Source organism: Limulus polyphemus, unplaced genomic scaffold (assembly GCF_000517525.1).
Source record: "Limulus polyphemus unplaced genomic scaffold, Limulus_polyphemus-2.1.2 Scaffold2406, whole genome shotgun sequence".
Taxonomy (NCBI): Eukaryota; Metazoa; Arthropoda; class Merostomata; order Xiphosura; family Limulidae; genus Limulus; species Limulus polyphemus.
Genome location: NW_013668016.1, coordinates 106,824 through 122,274, shown reverse-complemented (window position 1 = coordinate 122,274; position 15,451 = coordinate 106,824). Strand labels below are relative to the sequence as shown.

The following is a 15,451-nucleotide window of genomic DNA, read 5'->3' as shown; positions in this document are numbered from 1 at the left end:
GAATAGGAGAAAGACCAAGATTTGAAGCCTATAATTGACTTCCTAAAAAACAAGTGTTTTGTGCCCTGCTTGGAAGAAGGTGTCTAGGCTAAGCCCTGTGACAAAGCACTATTGGGTGCAATGGGACCAGTTAAAGCTTGCAGATGGTATTATTGTACAGAGATGGGAAACTACCGATGGGAAAGTGGCGACGTTGGCAAACAGTTATACCGAGGAAGAACATCTCGGAATCAAGAAGACTGAGTTACATACGACAAAGATTTTTCTGGATAGGTATGAGGCGAGATGTGGAAGAATGGTGCAGGACATGCAGTACATGTAGTGCTAAAAGGAGACCCAAGCATAAGGGACGCCCACCTTATGAAGAGTTGCCTGTGAATATGTCAGAGTTTGTGGAAGTGTTATCGTAAAGGATGGATGATATTCACCATCAAGTGCATTCAAACTTGAAAACGTCTGCTGATTCGATGAAGTTATCTTATGATAAGAGATCTACTGAAGTCAGCTTTGAACCAGCAGACAAGGTGTGGTTGTATCATCCCAGGAAGACCAAAGGGAAGTCTCCTAAGTTGTCTTCTTCATGGGAAGGCCCATATGACATAGTGGATCGTCTCTCAAACGTGACTTTCCGGATAAAATGTGGTCGGCGAGGTAAGCCAAAAGTGGTGCATGCCAACAGGCTTTAGCGCTATCATGGTCCAGGACATTTCAGTTGGGACGAAGTGAACAACAGAACAAATGACGCTGCTGAAGACGTGTCACCCGAAAAAGCCACCATTGAAGAAGAAACTCTACCCAGTTTTGAGAAGGGAAACGGTGAAGCTCTTGATGAAGTTACTACCACTAATGTGACCGTTATCGACGATAGGACATTTCCTGATGAAGCAGATGAACCCCATATGAAGCAAAAGCCAACGAGACGGAGACCAATACGAAAGAAGATACGTCCCGTAAAATTAAGAGACTTTGTTGAATTGTAATTTTGTGTTTGTAATTCTGTACATTTAATTAAGTTATTGTTAATTGTTATTGGTTTAATGTAATTGGCCATTGTTCGGGACGAACAATACTAAGGAGGGGGCAGTGTTGCGTCAGCGAGGTCACGTGACTAGTATCACGCCACGTCCTTCTCGAACCTTCGTGAATTGTCGGGAGACTACTAGATTGGGGGTAGGCTGGTATATATAAGACGGTCACAACGTGACGGAAGAATGTGTAATTGAACTGAGTATTGTTGAAGTCGAGCACGTGAGACGTTCGTTGAGAATTATAGCGTTTGTTATAGCGCGACTGTTGAAATTAAGTGTATCGCAAAGTTATATTCAGAAAGAATAAACCCGTTTTATTTAAGAAAGGACTTGTGTCGCTAAAGTTTCGTCGGAACGAAGTTACGGAAAATTAACTAACGAACGGAGACGTAGCAACTATAATGTACATGTTTGGATCCCTTTTCGTTTATTTATATAATGACATCTTTTTAGTATGATGTATTAAACTGTCTCGTGATAAATTCAGTGTTTCTTTTCACATAATGTTACACAACTGGAAAAATATAAGCTCTAACTCAAATAGTAATATGTACATTAACAAAAGTTGTATGAAAGCTAATTCAGTGTTTTATATGTTAAGATGTTTATAGTTGAAGTTTTGTTAATAAATCTTTCAATATGCTTATTAAGTTTGTGATTTTACAGTATTGTTATAAAGCATATTCTGTAATGATAAAAGTAAATATGCTGGATTTATGAAAGATGAAAGAACAATCATTGATTTATATTTAAGGGTACTTTTAAGATTGTAACTGTCAACTCTATAATCTTAAAAGTAAGCTTGAATGCTAAATTATTGTATATTATCTAGAGGTTTATATAATTACATTACCATAAAAAATCCTTCCTTTTCAGGACAATAATTGTAAAAACATTATGCAAATTAGATAAAATATTATTTTTAAGACTGATTGTTACTATAAATTTGATGACATGTTGAGACACGTTCATCTACATCCCCCTCTGATGTTCGGCTCGCGAACTATCTGCGCTCTTGACCTCATCGTCCTTTCTCTGCTCTAGCAACTGATGTCAGAAAGTCTCGCTCTCTGGTGCGACTTCGTGGAAACGTCATCGCCCTTTGGTGCCTATTACGTAACAACTATCTAACCCTCAGGCGACATACGTTTGAGTACCACCCTATCCACTTGCATCAATAAAAGTCTTCATTGGACCTGTGGCAGAGCTCGTATTTTAGGAGCTGGCTTCGAATCCGTACAATAACACAAAATGTTTCCAGCACTTTGAGCTGTGTGTGTGCAATATAAGACTGACAATCAATCCCATAGTGTGGATGTAGGTGGCAGGGTGCAGCTAACTAGTGTCCTTCCATCTGATTAATAGTTCAAAATTATGGACGGCATCTGATAACTTTAGTAACTTTGTCATAGTTCAAAATACAAAATCTCTACCCAATAAATTATTAAATAAAAATGTATGCAGAAAATTTACTTCCTATGTCCTAATAATATTTGTAATGCCATATTCACTTAATTGAGTTATAACATTTGTTCGTTGCAGTTAACTGTTAATCTACTTGAGAAATAAGATAAATAATTTAGTATGTATACGCAAAATAATATAATTATGGTGTACTTTGGATTCATAGGCCAACATCTACTGTGAACCTTTTTATAACATTAACCAGTTGTTACTCTTTCTACATACTCTGGACCAGAAGTGGCTTATTAGATAGAGTCCAATGCTGCTGATCCAAAGACACAAGACTCGCGCCTTGACATTGCTGAATAGTATTTTCAGCTATCGATATTCTATAAGAGTAGTAGTCAGTCCCATTTTTTTTTCTGTTCATAACTCTTGTGGTGAAAAATGCTGCAGGTTGTGTGCTTTTTCTATGGTCAGTACTTCAACCCTAGGACACTAACGGAATGTTAAAAATATCAAGGACAAAAAACAAAATATCTACCGTAAAGTCTAAATGATATTAATTATTCGTATTTTTTCTACATATGTTGGGACTATAAAGGCATTCAGGCGATAATATGAAGTTATCTACCGAGAAATAAGGCAGATTTAGAGGTTACACTTTAAGTCACTAAAGATTCGGTTAGAAATAATGTTGATAAGGATTTAAAATATTTAGTCGCTATAATGAGCTGTTGTAAAACTAAAATATGAATGATCTCAACAATATGACATTCATCTTAGGTTTATGGAGTAAATTTAAAAGAGAAAGTGGATTACAGTAATTTACACAATATAATAATTTGTTAACTATAATGTTTTTTTTTTTTATTTATATAAATACCCTAAATATAAGCAACAAAGGAATTTAATACGTACTTCTAGACTTTCTAGTTGATATATTAAAAGCCAGTTTCTGGCTTCTTTTCAAAATATACTTAATTGACACTTGTGTATTTGGAAAAGTATGCATCAAAATTTATATGTAATTTTTATATAATTCAAAAGGTAACCAAGATTTTTGCAAAGAGTCAAGCAATTAAAGCATTATAAAAGATGAAAAAAATATTGAGTTGTTCTAAAGTGTAAAGCTCGTAAAATGATTGAATAAATATTATAAAACCTCTGCTAAATGTATACAATAATTGTTGTCTTTAAGGTTATGACAGTACAAATATTAAACATTTTTTCCTTGATATGAATAATTTATTTAGTCGGAAAATGAAAATTTTGAGTAGTTTAATATAATTTTAGCTGAGAATATTTGGGAGATACAAGTTCCTTTGAGTTATTAATAGAGTGGTTGTTCATAAGCGCCATAGTGCCGAAAATATCGTTACAGCTGGGGTGTCAAACTGTGAATCAACGCATTCTACTCATTGTGATTTTGTTTTTCATTTGCAATGGTTATTGGTATTATTTACTTCAGGTTAGTTTTGTTGTATAGAATTAGGTTCATTCAATTATTACGTGAACTGTTTTTAATGATGAGCTATATAGTTAAAGAATTTTTGATAACAGGTTATAAAGCATACTTACCATAAGATTAATGGCAATGCATCGAAATGAGCCTCAACAAAACGCTCGTAGAAAACTATAATTAAAGAAGTAATACACTTAATGATTTAAAAAAAAACTTAAGATCACACTGGATGTTAAAAGTCATGATAGAAATCGGACCTCGACTCCAAAGTTATCTATTAGAACTAGTGTTAGTATTTTTTATGAACGATAATTTTTTTAAATTTTCTAACGTATATTGTGTCGCATGTAAGACAATAAAAAGTTTATAAATATTTGTAATAAAACCGAAATATAAATTCAGTATCTAATAATCATATACCAGACAAAATATATCATCCTCATTTTCTTTTTAAGAGGCAAAATCAGAACGAGAAAAGCTATGCATGTATGGTGCGTATGTACTTCAAGTTGAAATGCTACATCTAAAGTTGAATATAAAACATGATATCTCAAGTAATAGTTTTGTTGCTCTTGAATTGTTGTAAAGATAATAATATAGAATGCGTGTTATTGTTAACGTACAACAGTTGTTGCAAGTTAAACATGGCAGAATAGGCAACACTTTTTAAAAACCGAAAAACGCCACACTTTAGAAAGTAGACATTCAATAACACAAACTCTACATAGTAAAGGTATTAAAAATAATTGACAATGTGTATGGCTATTGACAAGTAAGTATAAAATAAAAATTATACCTCAGGTCCAGTTTTTTATAGTTTTTTATGTTGAAGTGTTTGTATTGTCGCACCAGTCGTATTAACTTTTGAGCTAGTGAGGTCATGACACCCAGCTATGTAGGCTTACTTCAAGTAACTCGTTTAGTAAAATACAAAATAAACGGATTAAGCTGCTAGTTTGTTTTAAACTTTTGCCTCATCTTCTAAAAAATCGTCCTGAAAAACAAAATTACTGAATCCCGTCACTTTTGATTTTCCAAAGTTAAATTAGTTATAGGTAATTTTTACTGAAGATCGTCTTATAATTCGTATAATTTTATTCTTCAAACATTTCTCAAAGTTTTCGCCAAAGTTTTGAAAACGTTGTCAGTTTTGCCTAACTTTTAAAATATTCCATCTTATGAAATTTGAATTTGATATTAAATGATAAGTAATATAGCTTTCTTCACTCTATATTTATGATTATGTGATGTCGTAGATAATTGAAAGCTGATAAAGAGATAGATTAAAGATGAAGAGCGTATTCAACTCTAATTTAAGTAATATTAACTAGACTTAATAGATATGATAGTTTAGTTACGAAAATTTTTATGTTAATTCTTTTTCCAAAAGCTTTAAAGTCGTTTAAAATTTACAGACACGATGTTAGAAACACAAAAGTAATCTTGAAAAGACGTAATGGAACCTTCTTTGTATGAGGTTTAAGTCATTTTTTGTTTAAGTTCCCAAAGTTCTATCTTCCAGGATCAATGAAATCCGTTAAATTCCCTAAAATAATTTAGTATTTTTTTCTGTTACCTTATTAAAATGTTCTCTATAATGTCATTTTGGCGAACAGTTTTCCATATTAGGTGATATATACATGATGATAGCTGTTTTTAACGAATAATACATGACAAAGATAAGATCATAGGCTAAATGCTTTATTTCAAGTCATTACTTTCCAAATAAGTCTTCTTATTCAGGATTGTGATATACTGTTTGTATTGAAACCATATATATAATATCTCACAGTAACATAATAATTCCAATTATCTTAGACAGGTACATAAACAAGAACTCTGAAAACATAGTTTATTGTAACAGAAGCTGTGGAACGTTATATTTCACTGGAATCTTTAATTATAAGTTTGAATCCCTACAGAGTCAGAAATCGGATGTGCACGTTAGCGTCTCCAACATCTTTTATAATTTCAGTTCCAGTTACATTTATTTAGCCCCAGCGAAGAGGTTGTCCAAGTGGTCGAGTAAAGCTACCTCTAGCGACAGCACGAACAACATCAGAATCGTCATCGTCATTGTCGTTGAACATTCGGGGTCGCCATTGAGCAAACAAGCTCAAAGCTTTCTTGACCATTTCATTTGGTCTTATATTTTCAAAATCTTGTTGACCAACGGTTGCTACTGGACCAGAGTCACCAGATTTGATGAAAGCATTGTAAAGTTGGCCTAAATGGACATCGTTTTCAAGATTCTGTGTGTGGAAATTCTGGAACTTGTTCCGATAAAAAGGTTTGCCGTTTGTGAACAGAACAAAATACATCAGAAGAACCATAAGAAGGAAGGCTTGTTTGGCTACTTCCATACCTTAAAGAAGACAAAAAGAGATATTCATATGCTAAATATCTCGGTAAAAACAAAACAAAAACCCGAAGAAAATTATTCAGAAAAACAAAGCTATCTGTTTTAAAAAGTAAGAGTAACATTTGTCTTGGTAATATTAGATAATACTAGCATATAGATTGATGAAATTAATAAAGGCTAAACATATACTTGAGACAAAATGTGATGAAAGTGTAATTGTATATGTAAAATATATTGTATTAAAACAAGTACAGAACAATTTCAGATTTTGTTTTGTTTTTTTTCGGTACAAGTATTTACCTAAATGGAATATATTTAGTTCTACAAATGAATAGGAATTTTTGATAAAGGGAAAGTAAACACATCGTCACACAAATGACGAAATCCTCTAATTTCGAGTGAAAAGTTAAATTTACTTTACATTATCAATAAAACATCGATTAAGAAGTATAAAGATTTAAATAAATCAAACTTACAGGCAAAATAAATAGTTTGTTTTTAATTAAGCACAAAGCTACACAATGAGCTATTTGTGCTGTGTCCACTACGAATATAGAAACCCAGTTTTTAACGTTATAAACCTTCAACACTTATTGCTGAGCCACGGGGTAGGAGGTAAATAAGTTGTTAGTCAAAAAAAGATTCATATGTCAAATGATTAATTTGTAAGTGAGTAAACAAACAGGTAATCCTGTGAGAAATTCAAAAGTGTTTTCTAAGTAATGACTAAAAATATAAGTGATCAAACAGTGATTAATTCGATTGACAAGTAAATCCTTGTTTGATGATGTATTTAAACGGAAAACAATTATCTCTATTACTGAAAAATGTTCATGCTTGTGATTCACTTTTGGCCGATTTAAAACGATAGTTGTATACTTAATTAGTGCGTTATTTCTTAGCAGATGCCATTTTTTCTTGTTTAATTAGATTAGTATTCTTTTAATTAATAATTCAAGCTCGTGGTAACGGAATAAATACATGATCATTGTATGTTAGTTTACTTAAGGGGATGACGAACACACAAAAATGAAATAATTATGTTGCTGTATGCTATATTTTAATTCTTTAATGAAGGTGTTTGCTGGAGTGCATAAGATGTTGTGATCGGGAAAATTCGTGTAGTGTTTGTTCTAGAGCCAAACCACATTGGGCTCTCTGCTGTGTCCACCGTGAGGAATCAAACCCCTGCTTTTAGGTTGTAAGTTCATAGACTTACCGCTCTCCCACAGTGGGACCCATGTAGTGTAATTACAATATAGAAACGAGTAAAATGAAGCAGAGCAGTTAATGAATAATAATTGAGAAGTTAATCAGTACTCAGTTACTCAATAATTGATTAACTCCATATCAGTAGAGTTAGAAGTGACAGTTATAGCGTTTATTCTGTTATTCAGTTGATCGATCGCTTAGCCATGGAATTTTACAAGTACGTTTATAAGTAAGTTAGGCTGACGTTAATTTCGTAATTTCTGTTAAAAGTTAATGTATTTGAAATGAGGTCTACAATAAACGTGACTGTAACAAATGTTTAGCGAAGGAATTAATTAATTCGTTATCTTTACTTGGACTGTACTTCGTGTTGTATTTTACTAACTAACCAAAAACCCGCCTAACGATAGAACGGGTTGAAACAACTATTTAATTTCTGTAGTGCACATTGGTGTATAGAAGACATATTAATGCTAGAAATAAATGACCTTATAACACTAAAATGTTGTTTTTAACTAATTAGACACTCAACATTTCGCTTTACAGTACAAAGCTTCTTATTGTTACAACAATATTGTCAGTTTTCGTCAATAAACTATAATTCTAAAACATTTCAAATGAGTATTTGGAATACTATTATTATACACTCTTGCAATTCTTGAAAATCCCTAAAGGACTCGATATAGAATGCAGCGTTAAAAATATAATATGCCTAATACAAATATCTAAATTAATTATAGTCATGCTTCATTAGCAGTTAATAAAGTTAAACTGTAAACAACTTAGCTGTTATGAAATAGCTGATTTAGAGTTAAAATTTGTGGATTTTAAATCAGAAGTATGTTAAAAGTAGCATTTCAGATCTGTCACAAGTGGCCTTTCTTCCAACACCAAAACTTTTCAGTTGGGCTTGACTATTAGAGCCAAAACTCTATAGGTTGTTTGAACCAATCACATGGTACGCAGATAAGGAATTTTTAAAGTTTTAGTTTTACCGATGAAAGGCGGTGACACTTTCGAAATCAGTAGGCCTCACATTTATGATAAAAAATCATGTGAAATTGTACGTGTTTTTCTTCCATGAAAATTAGGCCTGTTTATTTCCGTAACAGAAATAAAGTGTGTTGATATTCATATACACACATGTAATGATGTATATAACTCGTCGGTAGTTAAAAAACAACAACAAATTTGTTAATACATTTTTTACAGAAAGAAAGAATTGTTTGACCAAGTTATTGATATTCGATTTAGAAAATTGGTTAAGCTTTTTCCAGTCTCATGTAATATTTATACTTATCTTGAAAAGTAATATTTTACCTTTTAATTGTTATGGTGTGAACACCTTTTACAAACTGACGAAGCATGATTATGATTAATTATATATGTCATAAGATATTAGTATTAGGCCTATTATATTTTTAAACACTGCATTCTATATTTAGTCCTTTAGGCAGTGTCGGATTTATCACGAGGCGTAGAAAGCGCGCAACAAGGGCCCTCGATACATGGAGAGGGTGGGGGCTAAACTCTAGAATAAAAATGTTCATATATATGTTTCATAACATATTATTATTTTATTATTGTTTATTTTTCATTTATTACATAAAGAGCAATGTATATACTTTCACAGTAATGTATATGATTTAATTTGTTTGAAGTTAAGCACAAAGCTACACAATGAAATATCTGTGTTCTGCCCACCACGAGTATCGAAACCCGGTTTCTAGCGTTGTAAGTCCGCAGGTATACCGTTATGCCAATGGGGGGGGGGGGGCGTATGTGATTTAGATTTCGGCTAAACGCAGATCATATCATTATACCTTAATCCTTTCATTTCTGATAAATGACTAGTCATTCACTGAAACATCTTAGTACTGCTTATTTTCCATTCCCTATACCAAAATTAAGAACACACTTTGGAAAAATTAAGCATTAAATATCTTTGAAATAACAGAATTTTGTATTTCCACCGTTTAAATAACTCAAAAATTATTTTTACATTTCAATAATTCATATACAGCAGTGGCTGTTGCTAGGCTTGCTAACTCTTCCGGATTCGCCGGGAGTATCCCAAAACCGTATATATATTCTCCTGGCACCCGGAAGGATTGCCAAATATCCCGGATTCTCTAACAGAATGTGCTTGCAAATCAAAATATTTTCGTGTCCCATGAAATTAATAAATAAAATAACCACAGGAATATAATATATTACATAGATATGCTAAAATGATTTTTTTAATTCTAGTATATGTAAGGAAACTAAACATAAATCTAAATAAATCTCACTAACAAAAACATTTTTAAAACTAAAAGTTTGTCATTATTTTAAAAATAATTTTGTTTAATTACATGAATTGTTATCAACCTACTACTTGCATATGATCAACCTTTATATGCCTACAATTTTTGAATACTGTATATGAATTATGAAAATTTAAATATATATACCTATACACACAAATTTAGCTTTAGGAGTTGTTTTTCGAAAAGTTGGCAAGCCTATACAACACGCATGAGCAGCGTCGTTGCAACAAGCATTTTGCCACCTTGTGGATGTTTTGCTCTAGCAAGTGATGTTCCACAAGTAGGGATAACTTCTGCAAGCGCCTTAAGTAAGGAATTTAGCAAATGTAGGTATTTAGGATTTTTTTTTTTTTTTCAAATCAAATTATACGATACGAAAAATGAAAAGGATATACCAGTTTGGTGCAGAAAAACTATAAGAACGAAAACTAAAAGAAAAAGCCTATAGAAGCAAACTGGTGCAGTTTCTCGTTTCCAAGGAGATCATGTGGCCTAACGTGAAGGAATTAGCTCATCAGAAATGAACCAACGAAGAAAATGTTAGTGAATCTTGTGATGATCAAATAAATACAGCCTCAACTAGCAGTAATGATCTAATCCGAAATCAAGCTGAAAAATATTCAAGTCCAGCTATTAACTACTCATAAGCTAATGCTTTATGGCCAAGTATAATTACCGACAATGTTATTGACTATTACATAATAAATAAACCTGAAAAATTAGAGATATGAGCGAATATGTAGATCGCAACAGAAAGTTTTTAGAAGTTTGCAAGAACAGCATTTTTACTGTCTAAAGTCGAACGGTGAAATAAAAAACGTGAATGGTTTGTCTATAGCACAAGCAAATATGTTTATTGTTACGTTTGCAAATTATTCCAAATAAGAAAGTAAGCCTTGCAATTAAATTGATTACAGGGTTTTGTGACAGGAAAAATGTATTGTTACGTTTGCAAATTATTCTAAATAAGAAAGCAAGCCTTGCAATTAAATTGATTACAGGGTTTTGTGACTGGAAAAATGTACACAGAAAATTTATTGAATATGAAATATCTAAAAATCACGTATCTGCTTTGTGCAAATTTTCAAGGCGTTCTATTAAATTCTGTCGTATTGACCCTGAAAATGAGAAAACAAATTGATAATGAACAAAGATATTAGCGTGAAGTTTAGAAACGCGTGGTAGCTACTGCAAAATTATTGTTTATATTAGGATTTAGAGGTCACGATGAAAGTTTAATTTTTAACAGGAAAGGTAAGTACTTAAGTTGTCTTAGCGAATTTGATGATATTTTTAAAATCATTTGGAACGCTATAATAATCGGGTCAAGGAATGACAAGTTATTTGTCACATCAAACTTGTAACGAGTTTATGATCAATGAGAAATCAACTTCAGTGTAAATTCACAAACGAAATTAAAAGTGCAATATATTTTTCCATAATTATTGATTCAATACCGGTCATATTGATCAACTTACTTTTGTAATAAGATATATTGGGAAAGATGGGCAAATAAAAGAAAGATTTTGTGGATTTATTCCTATAAAATCTCACGCTACAGAAAATTTAGAAGAAGTTATGCTAAATAGCTTGCAGGTATTAAATCTGGATATCAAAAACTGTAGAGGACAAACTTACGATAATGCTTCAGATATGGCTGGAAAAACAAAATGCTACAGGTGAAAAGTCGTTTTCTGTGTTAAAAAGAGTGAAGAACTATTTACGAAATATTTCCGATATCCCAGGATCGTTTATTTTCTCTTTCACTTCCAAAAATAGAAAATGATGAATTACAATATATGAATTACGAAGAAATAATTGACTAGTTTGCAGTTAAAAAAGTCAGGAAAGTTTTGAAATGAGATAGGTATTTATTCTTTATTTGTTTGATTTTATATTATTATATTTATCTAATACAATATTAGTTACTATTTCACACTATTATGAATTATTTAAATAATCATGTCAAAAGTAATTCTAGCGATAGAGGCCCAAACTTGAGGTTGCGCCTAGGGCCCCAGAATAACTAAATCCGCCACTGCCCTAAGGGATTTCAAGAAGTAGAAGAATGTTGGTCTGATACACACCATTCCACCACAACTTTATATAGGCTGATTTGTATTATTGTATACCCAAATTCGTTTTAATATAACGTGTTCAACCCTCTTTATATATGTAAATCTATCTACCAGGTTTGCATTTTCTAATCGTGATAGATATTGTAAAAACACGTCTCTATGTATCGATAGTGAAGATGGGTCGGTAGTATGTAAATCAGCCTATCCGGTATCTTTCCCATGAATCAATCCTAGTTATAACTGAGATCACTAAAGAGTATTTTGTAAAACACTTCAATACCTTTAATCTTCGCTCTTATATTTTTATACAAAGTTTGCTTTCTAAAATTATTTTCCATCATCTTTAAAGTAAATATACTTTCATCTATGGAATAAATATAAATAACTTTCCAAAACTGCCAGAATTATTTGCACTAGATTTAAACTAGCATAATATTCAACGCAAAGCTTTGAACTTTTGCTAGTTTCGCCTTTCTCGCGTTGATATGGATATATATATAATTAAATGTAAACAACTCGGGGAGATAATCCTCTATGATATTTGCTGGCAGATTTTTAAAAAAAATGAGTAACGTACACTCCATTTGCATCATTATCGGCCATAGCAGAATGAATTTTGTGTTATTCCCTTCACCGTATATTCCACTATGCGATATAGTGTCATATATTTCCATTTTCCAACGCAAATTGATAAAATATCAATGGTTCACTGTTTCACAATGTTTAAATACCAGATGCAAAATATATGAAGTTTATCCGCAAAGCCTGCTTAAAACTGAAAAGACGGGTTGGTTTGATACAAATAATAAATAATCGATAATAGAGAAATTTTGCTTGACTCAAATTGTAATAAAATACATATAAAGATAAAAATGGAGAAATAAAATAATTACCAAACTATTTCACTATATATGTTTAATATATATACTTTCAGCTTTTCTAGTGAAAATAAGGATTTATGTTGAAATAATGAAATTTGTGTTTTACCCGTTTAAATCATTATTCACAAGATTTATTTGTTTGTCGAATTTTGATGTGATAGACAAGAGGGAAGGCAGCTAGTCAGCACCACCCACCGCTAACTCTTAGGCTACTCTTTACCAACAAATAGTGGGATTGACCGTATTATAAAACCCCCACGGAATAAAAAGCGAGCATTTACGGTGGTGGGATTCGATTACAAATTATGAATACATATACTGTAAAGTTAAGTTTATAGTCGCTTAGAAAATATTCAGATAATCAAGCTTCTTTAAGAAAAATATAGCTTAGTGGTAAACTAGGGTTCAATACTCGAGGTTAGCACAGAGCAGATAGTCCCTTTGTAATTTTTGGCATAAAAACAAACAGTTCAGAAAAATACATAGATGTGACAGGTCGAAAAAATCGATATCTATTGACGAATGACAAAGTGTATTATTATCAAGTTCATTGCAGTAGAATTTTTTTGTTAACACCATAATTACTGCCCCCCTCCCCAGTGGCACAGCGGTATGTCTGCGAACTTACAACGCTAGGAACCGGGTTTCGATACCCGTGGTGGGCAGAAGACAGATACCTCATTGTGTAATTTTGTGCTTAACTTCAAACACACACCCCATAATTACTGTTGCAATGAAATAAACGCAAATATGTGTAGACATAAATTGTAATAAAAGTACAATGGATTAAAAAATTCACATGCTGCCCTAACGATCAACTTATACATTATATAAATCTAAATACACACTCATGTTTATATATTTATCTATTTCAAAGTTATATTTTGCTGTAGAAAGTGAAAAGAAACTGAGGACTAGTGAAATCTACTAAGGTGGTTCTTTAAAGTAATTTTAAATGGTTTTACAAATTAAAAAGAAGAATAAAACAAATTGACGCATGAGAACTATGGAAGCTATTTGTGAAATATATACACACCAATTAGAATGAAAGGAAGTAGGCCTATTGGCACAAATGCATGTCAGGAACATGCTTTACGGGCCACTTTCACATCAATAACTAAATAATATTGTTACGACAGCGGTAGTCACGTGACGCTGGTAACACGTCATGATATTCTAGAAGATTCACGAAGAAACGAGATTTACGCCAAGAACTGACGGCATCAATGCGTAATTGACAGTTGAGTCGAGCACGTGAGACATTCATTGTGAATTATAGCGTTTATTATAGCGCGACTGTGGAAATTAAGTGTATTGCAAAGTTGTATTTAGAAAGAATAAACCAGTTTTATTTAAGAAAGGACTTGTATCGCTAAAGTTTCTTCGGAAAGAAATTATACGGAAAATTAACTAACGACTAGAGACGTAACAATATATACTTGTAATACAATTTCAGAAAATACATGAACATATATTTGAGAAAGAATGACGAGTATGAAAATACTCTAAAGAACGGTACATGGGCGATTTCTTTTTACTTCTGCACAGCGACAAAAAAAACAACAAAAAACAACAACCTAAGAACAACAATTAGAATAACTTTCAACTATTTTTTATTAATTGGATGGGGTTACTATCATGTCAGGATCGTATGGTATTAGTATTTACTCCTAACTTTGAAGTTTGATAGTTTAGTTCCCACATTATAATAATATGTTAATTGGAAATGTCTTTCCATTTTACTGTATGATGAACTACTAGCTTTTATAAATTGGTTTCTATTATACTATATTATCACCTTCTTAAATGAATTTTCAAAATGATGTCAAAAAAATAAAGACTAACAATCGTTTCACGGAAAGAAAATGTTTAAAATGTTATTGTTGTATTAGACCTGACCGTTTGGTTGATAAACAAAATATTTTCTTACTTCTATGTGAGATATCACTGAATTATGAGTTATTCAACAATATAATTTTTGTTTTTTACGCTTTTAGCTAAAAGTTTCGTAGTTGTAGTAATTCCTTCAACTAAAATATTGTAAAGTATTGGAGTATATATTTAGGCCAGAAATAGGGATTAAAGAGCGTTATAATATGTATTTGGACCAGAAAGTGTAACTAGAAAGCCTTAGAATATATATTTAGATCACAAAAGATATATAGAATGCCTTTCAATATCTATTTATACCAAAGGAAATCTCTAGACGTGTGTTTTCATAAAATGTTGATTTTAAAAGTATATCACGCAGCCAAACAATTAAATAGAAAAAGTAATGCATATTTTTAAACTAATTATGGTCCTTTTATTATTATAATATGCTCAATCTCCTGCTATTCAAGATACTTATGAACATTTAAAGTGTAACCAACATAAACTATGAACAATATAACGCGGTATGTAACTTTTATGATAAATTGAATTTACAACTATAAGAATAAAACTTCTTATATATAAAAATAAAATTTTCAATGTTTATCCTTAGAAAGTTTCGTTGTAAGTAATAATATTGTTACGACAGCGGGGGCCACGTGATTCTAGTAACACGTTATATTCTCGAAGGTTCGTGAATGCTCGAGTGTTTACTAGATATGCTCATCGTTTATAACGGATGATCTGTTCAGAATGCCTTCAAAGTATTCAACCCATCTATCTAGAACCTGCTTCCGGTTTACGAGGAGCCGGCTGCCATCTGAACTCAACAGTGAGAGC

At 31.9% G+C, this 15,451-nt stretch overlaps 1 protein-coding gene across 1 annotated transcript in view; it reads right to left on the bottom strand.

Annotated features, from left to right (window-relative positions):
- Positions 1-5,588: 5,588 nt before the first annotated feature.
- Positions 5,589-15,451, bottom strand: part of LOC111087636 — a 45,995-nt gene continuing 36,132 nt past the window's right edge. The window contains exon 2 of the mRNA XM_022394939.1: positions 5,589-6,262. Within this exon, the coding sequence (XP_022250647.1) occupies positions 5,889-6,262 (374 nt within the window). The 3' untranslated portion in view covers positions 5,589-5,888. The remainder of the gene's footprint in view (positions 6,263-15,451) is intronic.